The 20,252-nt window shown below is 41.9% G+C and overlaps 1 protein-coding gene across 7 annotated transcripts in view; it reads right to left on the bottom strand.

Moving 5' to 3' along the window:
- The window catches only part of KIAA0586 (KIAA0586 ortholog), a 117,154-nt gene that overhangs the window by 26,291 nt on the left and 70,611 nt on the right, over positions 1–20,252 (bottom strand). For all 7 annotated transcript variants that reach the window (XM_075843431.1, XM_075843433.1, XM_075843432.1 and 4 more), the window contains one exon: positions 3,402–3,461. In XM_075843431.1, the coding sequence (XP_075699546.1) occupies positions 3,402–3,461 (60 nt within the window). The remainder of the gene's footprint in view (positions 1–3,401; positions 3,462–20,252) is intronic.

The raw sequence follows: 20,252 nt of genomic DNA, 5'->3' as shown, positions 1-20,252 counted from the left end.
ATATTTATAATAGGGCATTGCTAGTAATTATTTCCTTAATAAAATACTTAAAGGGGTTGTCCGGTTTTAGCAAATTAATGTTATTTTTTTTGTATAATTAAAAGTTATACAATTTTCCAATAAACTTTCTGTATTAATCCCTCACGGTTTTCAAGATCTCTGCTTGTTGTTATTCAGTAGGAACCTTCATTGTTTATTTCCAGTGGATAAATTCTGCCCATGGCCATGTGATGGACATACAGGTGCACGGCTCGTTACATGGCCATGTGATGGACATACAGGTGCACGGCTCGTTACATGGCCATGTGATGGAGATACAGGTGCACGGCTCGTTACAGTATGTGCATCAGAACTGTGTCTTCTAACGATCCCAACACCTGTGTGTCCATCACATGACCATGGACAGAATTTTATCCACTAGAAGTAAACAATGAATATTCCTAGTGTATAACCAGCAGAGATCTTGAAAACCGTGAGGAATTACAGGAAGTATATTAGAAAATTGTACTGCTCTTAATTATACAAAAAATAACATTCATTTGCTAAAGCCGGACAACACTTTTAAAAGGGGACACTACACAGAATTGCTTAAACCAGTTAAGAGGTGGGAAATCCCAAACAATGAGCTGATCACAGGGCCACTGGGAGTCCCAGCAATCTGCTATAATTTGCTGGGGAACCTGGCAGTGAGTGTTCAATTCTCCTGCAGCTCCACCACAGGAGAAATAAGGCATTACACAGTGCTTATTGAAATAAATGGGACATCTGTGTAACGCAGAGATGTTCCAGGGCAAGAGGCACGCTTAGTAGCCGTTCTCCACTCTGTAGAAATCCCCATCTTAAGGTGCTGTCTTAGGGGGTGCAAATAAGATACAGCGGCAGTGCTTAGCTTGCCAGGCCTTCATTACAAACAAAGAATAGCAGCCCAATGCATTTATCAAGCCTTTCTGTCATGCACTAGCACTACGACAAAATGGATTTGAGAGGATGCAGAACAGAATCAAGAGCAGATTATCATGGTAGGTTTTGATAGTATTTAATTTTTACTTTAATGTCCCTTTTTAAGTCGCTCCACCTTGATGTTTCACTCTAATTTATCAGAGAAATGCAACATTTTGCTGCAGACTATAGAACAATGTAAATTGTGTTGGCGATGTTGCATGCAAAGATACCAGTGCTACCCAGCACCAATATCTAAACTACACCAGTTAAGAGAAGTGAGTAGAAAACAGGAGTGATTTCGATAAATCTACATGACAGATCATTATACAGTAAAGAGAATACGGCTTGGGGCCTTTTAGATTGAAAATTGCAACACATAAGTAATTTCCTTATTGCATTCTAAGTGTAAACCAGTATAAAAAAAATAATAATAATCCCAGTAAAGAACTAAAAAGCCTGCCGTTTATACGTAACACATAATTGGCCATAGTGATCCAGATCCTTTTATTTAGGACTCTTGTACAATGCTCGTAATAATATGTGATAATTAGGATGTCACTCAAACGTCTTAAATCCTAATCCCCTCATTGACACACCCTCTTACGGGGATAGAAATCTTGTTCCGAGAAAAACCGCAAGATCAAATGAAATCATCTTTAGCGTCTAGCACACAAAACAAAAAAGGCCATTAAATATAATTTTATCCAATACGAAAAGCCAATTATATACGTAAGTGTCATACCTTGCCAGAAGGTAAGAAATGTAGCATTTACATAAGTTTTGTATAAGCATCTAGTTCATCCCTTTCAGACAATGAGGGTATGTTCACACGGCCTATTTATGGACGTAATTCGGGCGTTTTTGCCCCGAATTACGTCCGAAAATAGCGCCTCAATAGCGCTGACAAACATCTGCCCATTGAAAGCAATGGGCAGACGTTTGTCTGTTCACACGAGGCGTAATTTACGCGCCGCTGTCAAATGACGGCGCGTAAATAGACGCCCGCGTCAAAGAAGTGACCTGTCACTTCTTTGGCCGTAATTGGAGCCGTTATTCATTGACTCCAATGAATAGCAGCGTCAATTACGCCCGTAATTGACGCGGCGTTCAAGCGCCTGCACATGCCGTTACGGCTGATATTACGGGGATGTTTTCAGGCTGAAACATCCCCGTAATTTCAGCCGTAACGGACGCCCTCGTGTGAACATACCCTAAGGGTATGTTCACACAAGATCATTACGTCCGTAATTGACGGACGTATTTTGGCCGCAAGTCCCGGACCGAACACACTGCAGGGAGCCGGGCTCCTAGCTTCATAGTTATGTACGACGCTAGGAGTCCCTGCCTCGCTGCCGGACAACTGTCTCGTACTGAAAACATGATCACAGTACGGGACAGTTGTCCGGCAGCGAGGCAGGGACTCCTAGCGTCGTACATAACTATGATGCTAGGAGCCCGACTCCCTGCACTGTGTTCGGTCCGGGACTTGCGGCCGAAATACGTCCGTCAATTACGGATGTAATGACCTCGTGTGAACATACCCTAAGACTAGCTGCACTGCACTTTAAAATATTTAACGGGGTAATCTGGCCTATTCAATTGATGGCGTATCCCTAGGATCGGCCATCAATGTATGAAAAGTGGGGGTCCGACCCCACTGATCAGTAGAATGGAGGGGGCAAGGCACCTTGTGTTGCGGTGCCTGGTACTGTAGCTCAGTGGGATTTAGCTGCAATACTGCGGCCCCTTTGTTCTGCTGGGTGATGAATCCACTGCAAAAATGGTGGCAAAAATCTGTTAGTTACATCTGCTGGGAAATCCAACACATATCGGGCATGCTGCAGATTTGAAAATCCCAATGATGCCCTAAAATACATAATTTTTTTTTTTTACACATCAAGTGAATGGGGTATTTTTAAAACCATTTTCGCTTGAATAATACTGAACATTATGCAAAGGAAGAAAAATTTAAATCTAGCGTGGAGTTTAAAAGGAAAAATCTTCCACTTTATTGGAAAAACTTTTAAAACTTACACAGAGGGGTGGATGCACAGAGCCTACGCGTTTCAACCGATTCACTTGGTCTTAATCATGTCATGTCATGATTAAGGCCTCATGCACACAACCGTAGCCATGTGCACGGCCGTGATTTTCGGGTCGGCCGGCCTTGTCCATTATTTCCTATGAGCCTGGACCGCAGTACAAGGCCGTGATAAGACATGTCAGTTCTTTCTGCGGTCCGGGCTCCTGGCCAATGCACGGACCGTGGAAACCACGGTCGTGTGAATGGGGCCGCAGTTCTCCCGTGGATTTTCGGGGGAATTGCGCCCGCAAAAGCACGTTCTTGTGCATTGGGCCTAAGATCGAGTGAATCGGTTGAAACTCGTAGGCTCTTTGCATCCACCCCTCTGTGCTTGTGTACGTTTTAAAAAAAAAATTAAAGAGCAAAACGGTCTTACCGGAATAGTTAAGGTAAACACTGGGCTCCACTAGAGTTCTTTCCGAGTCCTCCCGTGTTCCTGTAATGAGAAAAAAAAAAAATCTAGTTGCATAACGTTTAGGGAGTAAAATGTATTGAATTTCTCAAACGATACAAGTAGAAATTGACCTGCGTTTAAAAGGAAACCGTGCCAAATATGAAATTCATTGTCAAAATTTGCATCCAACACAGCAGGATTTTACCACAGATATCAGGCCATTTATGCATTGGAAAATGGCCTAAGAACGATAGACAGTCACTGTGCTTTAGTGATCACATTTTTGACTGCATTTTGCAATCACGTAAGCAGTTGGAGCGCACTATAAATAGGTTGTTACTAATGCGAGAGATAGAGCGCTGCCAGTATAGCTTTCTCCCAGGACGTCAGGCTGAAATCATCTGGCAAACACCTCTATGTCTGTGCGATATGAGGATAATGCCCTCCATTACGAAAGTAGGAGCTATCTGCAAACGACTGCTGCTCAATTTGGAATGAGCCGCGTTTATCTGCTTTATGACAGATAGTGACAGCGAGGAGGACTTAACACCTCGAGTAGAAGCCGGGATTCTCAGCTTCTAATCCCTGTACAGAGCCGGGATGATGCTATAGGACAACTAGTACTGAGGCTTGTAAATATTTTACCTCGGGGATGAGTAATCCTATAGACTTTCTATGGATCACAGAAAATGTGAATCGGCCAAACTGGCCACGGAGTGTGGAAATCTGGCCAAAAAGATCCGGAAATGGTAAAATGTTTGACATTTGTAGCATGCAGGCATCGGAACGCCCGTACCACAATATATCCTCTTCCAACCCATTTCACCAAATGTGGCACAAGGACCTTCTGTTTCAAAGCAGGGCACCTGTGGGGTGTGTGTGTTGGGTGCAGTACCCAATATATAAATACGATTATAAAGTCCCATTCACATGGTGTGGTAGGACACTGTACAGCAGGTCTTATCCCTTGAATTTTGCTGCATTCCCCACCCGCTCGCTTAAAAAACTTACCACAAACTTACTAAAAGGATTTACATTTAGATCAGACCTTTTATAAACGCATATAGAGTTCACGCCTTGCAAATTTATCATGGATTTTCATTGTGGATTTTAGCCCTCGCAATGCCAAAGGGTGAGATCTGCATCAAATCAGCAACAACGTCAGTAAAGTGTGAACTCAGTCTTAGGACTTATTCACACCAACGTTGATTACATCCGTGTAACGGCCGTTAAAATACCAGCCGTCACGGAGCTATGGAATTTAATGGGGCTGTTCACATGACAGTTGTTTCAACGGAGCGTGTTAAGGGTCCGTTAAAAAATAGGACGTCCGATTTATTTTTTTGGCACTTCACGCATCCCTCCATAGAACGCATCCCGCAGGGGTGCAGCACGGATGCACCTTGGATGTGAAAAACTGTAGTTTTTCACTTGCGAGGTTTCATATGCTCGTGTGAATCTAGCCTTAGGGTATGTTTCCACAGGCCAGATACGCTGTACATTTTCTGCAACAGAAATTCTTCAGCGTAATTAAAAAAAACAAAAACAAATAACCAACAACAAAAAACACAGGTATTTCAGTCACAGAAATCCACAGCAAATTGTGGGTCTTGGCTGCACATACTGCTGTGGAAACTCTGCGGTTTTTCCGCAGTGGTGTGAGGCCTGATGCACACAGCCATAGCCGCGTGCACAGCCTGTGATTACGGGCACGTACGGCCACCCGCATTTGTGGGCCGCACTCCCATTATAAAGTATAGGAGCCCAGTCCGCAAATTGAAAAAAAATAGGACGTCGTCTTTTTTGCGGGTCACTTTTTGCGGGCACGGACACGGTCCCATAAATATACGGGAAGGTGTCCGTGGTCCAAAGAAACGAAAGGATCAGTATTCTTATCTGCAATTACGGATCCTTACCTACAAACGTAGTGTCAAGCATTGATTTTAGCAAACTTTGAGCACCTGTGGATTTCCAGCAGTGTTTAGTGCGATTCCGGTCCGTAAACTCTGAAAACTCCGTAAAACCCATCTGTTGCAGAATTTATTGTCCCCATTCAAGTCTATGAGCCAAACGTGCAGTATCTCTGCCGTTGTGCCACTCGGGCCGTTTTTGACGGCATCCGATAGTCTTCACGGACCCATTTACTTTAACGGGTGAATCGGGTCCGTGAAAAATGGTCCGAGTTTCCGATCCGAGGAAAGATAGAACATGTCCTATCTTTCCTCGGATCACTGACGGGACTGGGACGGCGCACACGTTCGTGTGCATGAGGCGTTCCTGTAGAACAACACTTTCTGCACGACTTTTCTGCGTTTTGTTTTTTTTTCTTGCAGTGTGTGGCTGAGATTTACTAAATCTTATTCACTTTGCGGCTACTGTAAATGCTGTGGAATTTCCGGTCAGAATTACGTTTTGGAAATTCTGCAGCGTATATGCGAAGTGGGAACCAGGCGTTAAGGTATGTTCCCACAGGCAGGATACCCTGCAAATTCTCTGCAACAGAAAATCTCAAAAAAACTGCAGGTCTATCGGTCGCAAAATCAGTAGCAAATCCCCTTTAATGTTCATCCAGGCACAGCCCCTCCACCGCAGTACCGGCAGCGAGGTCCATATGTCTGTGGCTGCATCTGGTACTGCAGCTCCCTCTTTGTTGTACTGATCAATGGAGGTGCCAGTGATGAGATCCCCACGAATCATACATTGCTTCCCTATCCTTAGGATAGGCCATCAATGTAAAATCCCAGAAACCCATTTGACTTATTATAATGAAGTACAATTCCACTACAAAATAACAAAATAAATTCAATCCAATACAAACTTCTAATCCAATATATAATACACCTAGTAATAAATGTACAACCATGAAAAATGAGCCGTGAACATGTTTATTTTTAGAGACACGCAATCTCCAGGATTATTTGATATTCTGGCAAGGTGACAGATACATAGACGTGCTGCTATAGGTGCGACATCCCTCATACTAAACGGTACATATAGATTATTTTTTAGAAATGAAAGAGACAGTTCAAGTTCTCAGTGAGTATTTCTTGTGTAATAGTTTCAAGCTGCGGCGCACAGCTGTATGGGCCCAGACACACATGCGATCACAGTAATGCTTTGATAGCAGGGGGCCCTTGAGTGTCAGGATATAGAAAAGGCAGCAGTTGTTGGCTGTGAAAACAGTCTGATGCAAACCAGATGGAGAGCTGACTTGATGGGCAACACAAAGGAAAACAATTGGCTCATTCACCAAGTCAGACCCCTGCCCCAGAGAATTAACACGAGACAATAAGTCAGGCCGGACTGAGGCAAACAAGGAACAGCTATGTGGCACTCACCCGAGCCGTAAATGACCTACTCCAATGTGCAACGCCTGGTGCCATTGAAGACCTAATTGCATCTAGAAGATTGGTCAAGTGTGTATCCAGCAGAATACTAAAAATCTCCCTCCCCTTTAAAGAATTTATCAAAGGGTAACTCTTAGGAAAACAGCAGTTTAGTATTCATTATGGAGTCTCTAGTAAAATAATTCTCTGCAGTCACGGAGTGTAGGATGTAGTGCCCAAATGAGCTCGGGCAGCTGCCAGACGTCGCCATGTTGGATCGCCACGCTCTTAAGACCAGTGTCCGTATTGTTAATGCAGAACCGGCACTTAGGCCTATGTTCAATCCATCTTATCAACATGATCCCGAATGGTAGGTTGTGGTATAATCATCTGTCCAACGCATATTGTTCGTTCGACCCGTGCGTGCTTATAGAGAATTCGGGTGGGCTTGTTTGGCTGGCAGCTAGCTTTAGTCCTCTCGTTAAGCTGAATGTCAGAAAGGTCTCGTTGTTTTGTCTGGTGGTTCAGTGTTGTAAATACAATGTCCACGAGTGACAGTCCATCCACACCGACAGATTGTAGATAGTCACTCATCACAAATATGATGTAATATACAAAAGTATGCCATTGCTGGTCAATTTGGTATTTACAGGTTTTAGTAAATACTTGTATTCCCCATTAAATAAAAATTCGAAGCATTTTTTTTTAGAACCGGTTGCCGTTTCTATTATTCCTCCTGAAAACATATGAATAAATTGAGAACTGGGTGTCGCTCTATATATGTTGAATGGGGTGTCCCGAAACCGTCTCAAACTGTCAGCGCCAGCCTGTGAAGGGTAATGGAAGCACCCATTCATAAATTTCCAGGCAGAATAACAGAGGAACAGCACAAACGCAAAGCTCTAAGAAAATGAAAAGATGCTCTGGAATTGTTATTTTGTGGAGAATGCAAATATTTACTAAAAAAAACAGACGTCAGGAGAGCTGACAGCGCCTCTTTAAGTCGATATAAATTATACCGGTGAAATCCTGTATTATTTTGGGGACCTCAAAAGCTGCTCCTGACTCCAGCCAGAGACAGAACCAAGGGGTATGTATACAAACCTATAAATAGATGACCATACATAAAACAACACTTATACATACATACCCTATGCAGCAGCCTTCACCTGAAGCCAGTGCCATACAAGAGAGACACATGTGGCTCTTGGGCCACCAGCTGGGCACCACTAATGTAGGCGGTTTGCTTCTACAATGTACTGGAACGAAATGTTCTGTTTTTTTACAGATCTATTTTTTTTTTTAAATAAAAAAAGTTCAGCTACACGTAAAATGAAAAATCACAATAAGAGAATAATAATGAGAACTACTAACAATAGAGCCAATTATTCTATGCCAAATATACCGAATCCAACACCAAGACCACAATAAATCAAGACTCTATGGTCAATCAAATATTTTATTAAATTACTTTTACTGTCGTAACTCTATTAAACTAAAACATAAATAAATATACAAGGGTAGGCCTGCTGCTTTATGGGTAACATACTCCTTGCCCCTTTAAATCTGTCATTTTCCCCGTCCGACAGAACACTGCAGACAACATATCCAGCCATTCACCTCGCCTTATGTGATAATTAAATGATACTGCAGATGACTTACAAGAGCCTAAGCCGAGAGAATGGCGAGGCCTTAATGAACTGTTAGGGGATAAATCACAATGTGGTATGAGGACGGAACATTTTACTGTCAAAATTGACCTGCGGCGCTATTCTAGAAAGTGACTGCTTTTATTTTCTAAATTCAACAGAAACAAAGCCATGTGTGTTTGCTGCATGTCACCATACAGTAAATAATTCAGCATTGGGAGAAACGATGCTGCTTTGCAAGGTTCCTAAGAGGATTCTAAAGCAAACAGCAAATACAATACAAATGCGATTAAAGGGAACTTTTTATAAGTGACATGTTTCTAGCCAGTGTCCAAATAAATTCAGGCCATCGCCCCATGACCAGTGCTTTGTATATTTTGTATCAGGCTTCCACTGGTTTTTCTTGCATTCTGCATCCTATTAGGGCATATGGAGATCATGGAGTGGGTGGATGTATTATGTGGTTCCTATCTATTCTGAATACATTTTGTAGGTCTACGAGAGAGAGTGTAGTCTCCTGTTGTACAGCTAAAACGTTTAGCAGAGCATCTGATGAGGTCGCCTTGTCACCCCAGATGGGCTTGAACAATTTGATCAAAATGTTTGCTAAGAACCTCCCATTTAGAAGTATAGTAAATATAGCAGCAAAGAAATTTAAAATAAAAAAAATATGAAATGAATGCACACAACAGAGTGCCCGCAGGGTTGATCTGGGTGTTTTTATGTATTATACAGTTAAAGAAGCATATATATATATTTTGGCTATATAGTGCAGCATGGACTACTACTAAAGAATAATATAGAGGCTGCTGTGTATGCCTTGCGTATAACCGTTTTAGTTAATGTGCCATTTATCGGTTGTCTGCCATCTTGGTTCCTACTTCCCCTAATGCAGCCTACATTTCCCATGATGCTACTGGCTTTGAAGTGGTGGTGGAGTCTCATCACACTGCACTTACTCTGCTCGGAGTCCTAGATCAGTGACAGAACTTCTGTCCTCATACTGCAGAGTCTTAGTGTATCCTATGTAATGCAGCTCCGCCTGTCTCTTCTGCCTCCTCCTAGTGATAGATTTCTCCATGTCGTCCCTTTTAAGCAGGAGGCAGTGAGGAGCAGCATCTCATAGTAATACACTGGACTCTCTGCACACAGCACTCGCAGATAGTACAGCTAGTTAGTGTGAGTCAGGGGAGTTTTATATATCTTTGCAGCTAAACATTGTATGGACTCACCTATTATATCACTGCACTAATGCTCCCTTAGAAATGCAGAAATGATCTCTTCAGCAGCATTATATACATGGCGGGGAAATAGAGGAACAAGGAGGGTGGAGCTGGGTGGGGAGAGGTTGGAGGTGTCTCAGAGCTGCCAGGAGGGATTTGATTGGTGATGATGTAATCTTGTAGTTCACAGGAAGTCAGACAGGAGAAATGATCTCCTGTCTACACGAGAACATGGTCTATTCTGGTGGTCAGACTGAGATCACATGACACCACTGCCCACAATGAAAGGGTTCAAAAAGTATAGGTGCAACTAATCTGGGAAGAAACAAAAGACACTGCTGGAATATTGCAGGAAAGTTGGCATTATACAGGCGAATAAAATAAATAAATTACTGAGTGCTTCTTTAATCATGAATTTGAATAGCCGGCATGTAATGCTGCATTGCCCCTGCAGTAAAGTTGTGGGGGATTTCTGAAGCCAGATCCCGGCGATCATCTGATTCCCAAGCCAGCTTTTAATTACCACAAAACATCAACTATTTTTAAGCATTTTAGTATTTTATATCTTGATCTCTCAGATTGTACATTTCCAGGTTGCCCATAGAGGTGGTCACTTTTCTTCTCACAGACCATGGATGGTATATAAGTTTGCACTGCTATGATGATGCTGATGATGGATGATACAGTACATCCCCTTGTTCCTTTTCTGCAACTATACTGCCCGTCATCACTATAACTCTGGCTTTCTGTCCACGAACAAGGAAGATCAGGTCCAAGTGGAATTATAAAAGGTTAGCGGAATAAGTAATGCTGCTATATAAGACATCCTAGAACAGCTCAGTACTACCGGTATGTAGAGGTGTCGCCTGGATGATCACACCTTTCATACTGTTCTTTACAAAACCTATTGTCCATTTGACAAGTAAACAGAAAACATCCCTAGTAAACACATTAGGATACACCGTTCACATTCTACTAATTATCTTTTAGGTTTTCTCATTAGGATTAAGGTATTGCTACAAACGACTGATCTACAGGCGGAGAGGTGGGTACATGGTTGTTGCTCGTTTTAGTCAAGATCTATCAGATGTGGATTGTGACTGACATTCAGTGGTCATGTATCCACCCACAGATCGTAGATGACTTACTTATTGCTATAACATGGACAAGCTAGAGACTATCAAAATATAGGGGTGAATGTACTAAGACCGGCCCTTCTTACATACCTCTTAATAAATTTGGCGAATCTTAGGATGACCGTGCGCCACGAACTGAAATCTAGATTTCCGCTATATAATTTATGCCAAAAAGTGTAGAGCGATGTAAAACGATCATTTATGTGCAAGTTATGAGCTAGTTTAGATTTATGCTAATGAGTTTCTCAATGGACAACTGGGCATGTTTTTACTTTTTACCAACTGGGCGTTGTACAGAGGAGTGTATGAGGCTGACCAATCAGCGACCAATCAGCGTCATACACTTCTCATTGTTCCAGCCCAGCATGATCCACAGCACAGCGTGATTGTGCAGTGAAAGAAGTAAACACACCCAGATGTTACAAACACAATACACGCCCAGTTGTCCATTAGAAAGGCTCATTTGCATAAATATAAAATTGCTCATAACTTGGCCAAAAATGATCGTTTTTAAAAAACAAAACAAAAACGTTACTGTTCTCTACATTGCAGCGCCGGTCACATGCAATAGGAGATAGGGATTTGATCATCTGGTGACAGAGCCTCTTTAACTGGTGCACCAGTAAACCTTCATTAACAGATATTAAAAAAACGCAATCTAGTGCATTCAGCGTTTTGGCCATTAATTGGTATAGGGGGCGCACTGCTAGTGTTAGTCTTTCTACCAGATTCATAATGAATTAATTACCATGATGCAAAATATAGTGGGTCAGTCAGGTATCGGTCTGTTATTCTGTCTGTCGTTTTTTTCTACTGTATAGGATACGGCAACATGCTACGCTATACGGACCATAAAAAAAAAAAAAGGAAACCTAACAAAAGAACTAACGTAAATCAAACCGAGCCTTAAAGTTTTCGTTTAGTTGCTTCGGCATAAATATTTACAGAAATCGGTCATTTTTCCTTTTAGCACCATGTGACCGTTAGGGTATGTGCACACACACTAATTACGTCCGTAATTTACGGACGTATTTCTGCCGCAAGTAGTGGACCGAACACAGTGCAGGGAGCCGGGCTCCAAGCATCATACTTATGTACGATGCTAGGAGTCCCTGCCTCTCCGTGGAACTACTGTCCTGTACTGAAAACATGATTACAGTACGGGACAGTTGTCCGGCAGCGAGGCAGGGACTCCTAGCGTCGTACATAACTATGATGCTAGGAGCCCGGCTCCCTGCACTGTGGTCGGTCCGGGACTTGCGGCCGAAATACGTCCGTAAATTACGGACGTAATTAGTGTGTGTGCACATACCCTTAAAGGGGCTCCCGAAAGATGGACTTTTTAGTTATGTCATGGTGGCTGTCAGCTTGTACCCCTACCAATAACAAGTGTATGCACTAAAGGCAAGGTAATAAAGTATTATACTACCAGGTGAGACTGGTGCAGATGGGCGCACACCGCTTTACTTTTGTAACAATGGCGCGCAGATTGGCTTTCACAGAAGCAGGTATATAATTGAATCCTGTAGATGTTCAGCAAATCTGACTTGGATGGGAAGTTAATGGACGGAGCTGTGAATTGAATTACCTTCACCACTTTATATGTTATTGTTTAGTCTCTGGAATTTAATTGCGCTGAAAAAGCCCTCGTAATCTAATCAGTAGGCGCATGTGCGACGTGTTAGGGCCAGAATGCTCGAATGCCAATTTTAAGGCAGGAAATGAGGAACAGCTCACACAGACCTGGGTGATCTCAAGTTATCAGATCCTGTCACAGCCATCACATACATGTCATACGGGCACAAAGAAAGTATTGATAACATCCTCAGCTGCGCAAGGGCATGGGACGTCTGATTGTTATGGGGCTTTGTGTAGATGACGCAGGGGCATTTCATATTATTTGGGAAAGTCCTAAATTCAACATAAATTATTCACCTTCAAAACGGTGGGAGAGAAATCTAGAACCAGGAAATAATAGTTTATTTCTTTCATGTTCAAATGTTGAAATCTTCTTTAAGCACAAATGTTAATCTAGGGACGCTTTCATGTGGATTCCTTTTTTGTCTCCGTCTCCATTTTCTTGTGATCTTAGACCTTGCTCACATACGCGTTGGGTTCCTTTCGACCTTTCCGTTGGAGGAACCCATGAGTGGAAAGACAAACGGAAACTATAGCTTCTGTTTGCATTACTTCAATGGTAATGCTTCCGTTGCCAATGGTTTCCGTTGGTCTCTGTTCCGTAAGGTTTCTGTTTTTTTAGCGGAAACCATAGTATAGTCGATTGATTGAAATCCATAGTAACGCAAATGGAAGCTATAGTTTCCATTTCTCTTTCCAATCATGGGTTCCTTCGACAGAAAGGTCTAACAGAACCCATAAACGGAAGCCTGACGCTGATGTGAACGAGGCCTTACATTAAAAATACAAAGCTTCCAAAGAAAGTAATAGCCACATCGCTAATCAATAATGAAAAAAAAACAAAAAAAAACAAACTGATAAATCTACCTATCAGCGTGCATGATCGTGACCATACAGGCTTTATTGCTACCTTAGTTGGGAGAAAACCGTAGCGATTGGCTGGAATAAAAAACTAAAATACCAATTGACGATAATAAGGCCAAGATTACAGTAAACAACCCGTGGTGATCAATCACATGGTATCCAGATATAAGCCAATTTTGACAGGACATAGCAATAGACTTCATAATATGTGGTTTATGATCACCTCTCTTGACATGTCTATTTTAGTAAATACTTGTAATCCCCATGAAATAGTTCTAGAACATATTTTCTTAGAACTCTGAATTGTGCCGTTCCTCTGTTATTCCTCCTAGAAATGTATGAACTTGGTCAAAGGGGCGTGTCCCTACATAGTCTGGTATTGTGAGCCATTGGACAGTGTCAGTCTGTAGGGACACACCCCCAACTGGTAACACCCACTTGTAAATGTATTTATACAATTCTAGGGAGGAATAACAGAGGAACGGAACAATGTAGAGTCCTAAGAAAAGATTCTCCAGAATTGTTATTTCATGCGGACATGTCAGGAGAGGGGACAGGTCGTATGTATGTTACACAAAAATATAATCTGGATGATAAACAAGAAAATGGCTATTCATATTCACTGACCACTGCAATGCTTACAGTATATACAAAAATCCTTTCTACACAAGTTTTTGCATAACTATATTTGACTGCATAATATAAATATTAGAGAACTAGATTTAAAAAATGTGAAGTTGCCTTTAAAAGAGTATTCCACCCTAAACATTCATGGCAGATCACGCCATAAACGCCTGATAAGTGTGATTCCCACCTCTGGGACCCTCGCCTATTGGGAGAACGGTCCGGTGCGCCCTGTTTGCCGATTCACAGTGACCACTTTCTCCATAGAATTCAACAGAGCGGTGGCTACACTTTTGCATGGCTTTCTCTATTGAAGTGTATAAGGATTATGGACAGAGCTGAACCCTGTTCCAACGGTGGGACCCTCACTTGTAATCACTCATTCACACATTGCAGATTTGGTCAGTATTTTGCATTAGTATTTGGAGGGCAAAACCAGGAGTGGATGCACAGAGAAGTAATATAAATATTTCCATTATATTTCCCCTGTTTAAGGTCCACTCCTGGTTTTGACTTACAAACACGGATGCGAAATACTGACCAAATCTGCAATGTAGAGGGGTAGTGAAGCAGGATTATTTATTTCTATTATTACTGCTTTTTAAATTCTTTCCCCAATCTCTCCTTCAAAGACAATATTAAAAATACAAATTTTGCTGCTTTACCTTTTGCAGATAAGGACATTATAAACCCACTCAGAAAGCTTTAGTTTTAAATAGACATAAAAAACACAACATGTTATGGAGCAGACTGCTTGAATTGTGGGCCGAGATCTGCCAAGCAGGTCGACATGTTATTTTCCTTCATTAAATGGGAATGTACGCAAAATGATAACGGAAATTGGTCACAAGCTCTTCATTGCCATCTGCTCCCATTCAAGGATACAGTGCGGGAGCCAGCAGAGCCCACACTCATTATTCCCAAAAAACACAGATTGCATGGAACAAATTAGTCAGTATAATATACAAGCGGCGCACAAACCATCCAAAAAGTTCATGTAAGACGTGCATAATAGACCAAAACAACGTCTTCAATAGTCATTATTACTTTCTTATCTAGGTCAGTCAATTATATATACACCTGAGAGACTCCATTACTACTATGTGTTATATGTTTGGTTTAGTTCTTTTTATAGCACCAACTTATTCAGCAGCACCGTACACAGAGGGTACACACATCACGTTCTGCCCCAAGTGAGGTTCATATTCTATTCAAAGCATGTTCACACTTCACGAATATGCCTAAGGCCTTATTCACACGGCCGTGTTGGTTCCGTGAGATACGGACCGTATGTCGGCCACATTTCCAGGATCAAACACGGGTCAGAGAACCGGACACCTAGAACCATAAACATCCATAATGCTGTGAGTCTCGTATTGAAAACATGACTACAGTACAGTACAGCACAGCATTCCCGGGGGGGGGGGCACACACCTAACATACATAACTATGATGCTAGGAGTACAGCTCCCTGAACGGTGTTCAGTATGGGAAACACGGCCGACATACGGTTCGTATCTCACATACCAAACGCGGCCTCAGGGTCCATTATTTCATGCAAATATTTTCCAGTGTGTGTGAACGTGGGCTTATACAAGAATCTGCATTCCTCCTTTCAAGGGAACCCTCTTGGAGTTGCAGACTAGTGGAGATGATGGTTAGTAACCCCCTTCGCACTAAAGCACCCCCTTTTTAAGTTCCCAGAAGAAGCACGCAACAAGAATCGGCCCTGGTAACGGATTTCTCTCCCACCTACCACCATTCGGAGGGCCGGTGCTTCTACCCTCTGCTGAATGCATAGAGCTGGGTATGTTAGGTTGCCGCAATCTACTTTTACCAATACACCGCCAACCAGGCGCTATTGTACCGGACTTGTGTTAAAAAGAGGCATCTCCCCAGAGCATTATTGGTAGCAAAAGAAATTGCAGAAAGAGTTAAACAAAAAAGTCTAGATTCCTGGTGGATTCGACATAAGCAGCTTTACTTTGTGTAACTGTTCTTTTCTTGAACGCCACAGGAGACTTGTTCAGCATAAAGCGACACAAGCCTGCGAAGCCAAAACCAATGATTTCCACTTGTCAGAATCGGAGGAAGAAAGATTAAATTGAGAGGAACGGCTGGGGCGCACACGGACCTGTACACTAAACCCCAGGCGGAGCACTGACACAGTCCTGAATGACTCTCTAAGGGTCCCCACTTCCATATGACCTCCACTAGAAACTTGAAAAGTAGCCTGACAGAGTCCGGTTGACTTTATTCCAGCAATACTCAGTGGGAAATCAAAGGTTTGAGACAATAAGCTGCTCAAGTGAACAGCCAGGAACAGGAACGTCTTATTTCAGCGAGACTGTCCAGACTGTGTAATACAGAGCCAACTCCTTACAGCGGGGAAGGCATGAAAGTAATCACCACCGGGTAAAGAGAAAAAAGACAGTAATTTCTGTTCTACATGGCCAAACGTACCACAAGCGTCCCTCATTATTCCTAATTGTTGCAGGTAAGAACTAGCTCACAGTTAATGTTTCCTGTCAATCGCTCGCCCCGTTTCCTACAGCCAAAGGCTCAATATGTTCCGCTGCTGATGGATATACATGTTCTCCCTCAAATGGAGCATGCCCTGGTTTCTGTACATAAGTCCTCCGGAAAAATAAAGTAGTCGAACAAAAAACAAAAGTCACCTAGAAAAACTGCAGATTCACATTTCCACAACCCATGGTCTCATAGGTAGAAGAGGCCCTTTAAGATGAAATGTTAATCGCTTGGCGCCGCAACTGTTTTTTGGTTTTTCATTTTTTTTCTTTCTCCCCGCTTTTCAAAGGACATAACTTGTTATTTTCCCATCTATATAGATGTATGAGGGCTTGATTTCTGTGGGACAAGTTGTAGTTTTTAATATCATTATTTCACGTGACATATAATGTACTGGGAAATTGGGAAAAAAATATCTTTGTGGGGTGGAATTGGAAAAGAAACTAGGATTCCGCCATTGTTTTTTGGGTTTAGTTTTTACAGCTTTCACCGTGTATGTTAACGTTATTCATTGGGTCAATACGATTACAGCAATACCACATTTTATATATATTTTTTTAGGATGTACTATTTTTACAAAGAAAAAGCGATGTGTTAAACACCAATAACTTTTTTTTTTTTTTTCAGTCGTCGGAGTTGTGTGACGGCTTTTTTGATTTTTTTTGCGACGTGTAGTTTTTATTGGTACCATTTTTGGGTACATACAACTTTTTGATCACTTCTTAAATAATTTTTGATAATATACAAAAAATATAACGTTTTTCTTTTTTACAGTCCCCCAGGGGACTTCATAAAGAGATCGCTTGATTGCTGGTACAATACACTTTAATATCTATATATTGCGCTATTTACTGGCTCCTATTAAGTCCTTTCTCATGGCTAAGATGCCTCGGTCGCTATTGACCACGGCATCTAAGTGGTTTAAGAGCGGGGTTCCACGCTTTGGACAATAGCCACTTGTTAGAAAGGTCCCATGACAATAAGATGATCACAAAGTATCCCCCTGCTCGGACCCCCCCCCCCCCAGTGATCAGCTGTTCAGTTTCGCTACAGCGCCAGTTCAGTGTAAGTGAAGCATTACACAGTGCCCATTCACATCAATGTGTTGTCAGTGTAATAAAGGACAAGATGGGTCCTCCACAGAGAGAGACGCTCTTTGTAATCACTCTACTTTGGTCAAGAGATAAGGATCCTGAACAGAGGACCCCCTCCCTCTATTACCTCAGAATTACATAATAGGGTATATGATAATGGATTTTCTAAAACAGACCAACCCCATGGGCAATCCAATCATGGGAATCTATCTTCTTTAAATGTAATTTACTGTAAGTTATAGCAGAACTCATGAAGAATAATTACCGGTTCCATGGGTTGGCTATAGTGAAAAATGTATTTTTACCGATAGTCACTACAAAATTGATAAATTCGTCCATAGGCTGGAGTGCAGCACAGATTTCTACACATTTGCAGACAGGAGTACAAGGACGGTGTCCATAGATAATCATTTGTATATGACCGCGTGCTCATGCGACTTGATGGGCAACTCATTGGTGGAGGTCTCAATGGCTGTACTCACAGAAATCAAACATTTGTTAAACCCTATAAATATACCATGTGTGTTTATGGTCAGATTGCCCATTTAATCGTTATTTTGACACGCTAGTACTGTACATAAGGCCAGCCGTTTGTCAATTAAGAAGCTTCATGCACACTACTCTATTACACATCGGTAATACATGGCCCATTCGCTCCTATGGGCCCATACCACGTATGCAGGTTTTTTTTCTCACAAATTCTGGTCCTCATATCGCTCTGCTGAAGTTCTTTAAAGAAACCTACCAGCTGGAGGTCACTTTTTATAATATGTCAAAGGCTAAACATCTTTATTCAGACCTGATACTTTACATGAATGACCAGGAATGTTGACATCAATTAAGACTACCGCTTTACCACAGTCTAAACAGCCTCCGTACACTGCTTGTACCCCAGACTAGAGGTCATTAGAGGTCTTTGGAGAGGGGTGGGCAGACTGGTGACGAAAGTCACATTGCAACGAAAGATCACGGAAGTATAGACTTGCTTACTATGCAAGTAAAATTGTGGCATTACCACAACTCACATGCAAGTTAAATGTTTCCCAATAGGAAAGTTGCAAGCCACCTTGCAAAAAGCACAAAACATTTGGCATGGTCGAAGTTTTTGCTATGGTCACCAGGGTCCATGTAGCTTTTTTTTTTGTCCCATACGGAAAAAAGTAAGTCGTATAAGTGTCGCAGGAATGCTACAATTTCACTCTGAATCACGGGTAACTCCATGGCGCTGTGGAACCCAAGTCTTACATGTAGAACACTACGTTCTACATGTTAAATGCAATCTAAGACGGAACCTCCAGGCCAGGAGACGTGCGTTCTGGTTTAAATCTGAAAAGGGTTCATTATATTTAGTTTCTGGTTATATATTCACATAATTATAAACTACAAGTTGCTTCATGGACAGCAATAGGAAAACACAATCCATTATGTCCTGATCCACATCATAAATCAAAGGAAATATGTTCGGGCTGTCCCCCTATAGAGCCTCAAATGAATGAAAATATTCTACTGTTTAGACATAAAAAAATAAAATAGAAAACTAGCATTAGAGAGACAGTCTGTGGTTTCACCACCGCATAAATAATAGGTCATTAAATCACCAAAAACCGCTGCATAAACTGGAGAAAAAGTTTCAAGGGTGCCACAAAGCCCAAAATTAGACATAAATTGTACCAAAGTCTCCGCTTTGTCTACAAAACAAAAAAATATTTATATTAATGATAAACTAGATTTACAAATGTCATTTCGGGAATAATACAGATTAATAAATCAAAACTATATCCAAAAATAAATTTTCACGGTGACTGCAACACATGTGTGTGGATTGCAGTAGCATTTTTCTTAATGGGGCACTCCCCTATTCTAAAATATTCCTATTACATATAGTGCCATGCATGGAAGTTAGTAGATTCTAAATTACTTTCTGTACAGTATGAATACACACACATTTTTTCACAGGTGTTTTTGGACCAGGCCACCCTACGTAGCGTACTGCTGATAGAGGCAAACAATATGAAGTGGGCCAGTCCCATATCTATTATATTGTGTCTCCCGATGCCTTTACTGGTGTCCACTGCTGCCTGTCTACTCATCACCGCTGTAGCCCGGAGACTTGGCTGGACAAGCACTTCTGCTTATTGGCCAGCCGAGACTTGGGACTTTTGAAACCCAATGGGGTCACCCGCCCGCCTCTCCCATTAATCACTGCTGCCTGCACCTCCACATATCTGCTCCAGTCCAGGCCAACATTAGTAAGAGTACCAACGGCGCTTCGGACTGTAGGCAGCTGCTTGCTGTGTTGCTGACCGCAGTCTTTTTGTTTAGTCTCTAGCTGGTGGAGGGTTCAAATTCTGACTTTTGCTATGGGGCCCTGTGATCTCTATGTGCACCCCGGCACAACTGCTAAATATTTTGATATGACCAAACGGAGGTGAGAAAACTGGTCCTGACAGATGTTAATCTATTCCATTGGTAAAGGGAAAAAAAACTGTTCTGTTCAAAAACTATTTTCAGACGTTGATCATTCTTGCTACATTGTTAGGATCTAAGAACAATCAGCTGAGAAAATTCCACAAAAAAGTTTGATTACTTACCGTTAATCGGTTTTTCATGAACCTATGACAGCACCCCTGGAGAGACATTCCATTCGCTGGACAGGAAACCCGAGGATATAAAAAAGGACACACCTCTCCACACACCCAGTCTTAGGAAGAACTCAGGATTAGAATTAGTTTCGTTTTTGTTGTTTGTTG

This window comes from Rhinoderma darwinii, chromosome 12 (genome assembly GCF_050947455.1).
Source record: "Rhinoderma darwinii isolate aRhiDar2 chromosome 12, aRhiDar2.hap1, whole genome shotgun sequence".
In the NCBI taxonomy this organism is placed as follows: domain Eukaryota; kingdom Metazoa; phylum Chordata; class Amphibia; order Anura; family Rhinodermatidae; genus Rhinoderma; species Rhinoderma darwinii.
This window is presented reverse-complemented; position numbering and strand designations above follow the sequence as displayed.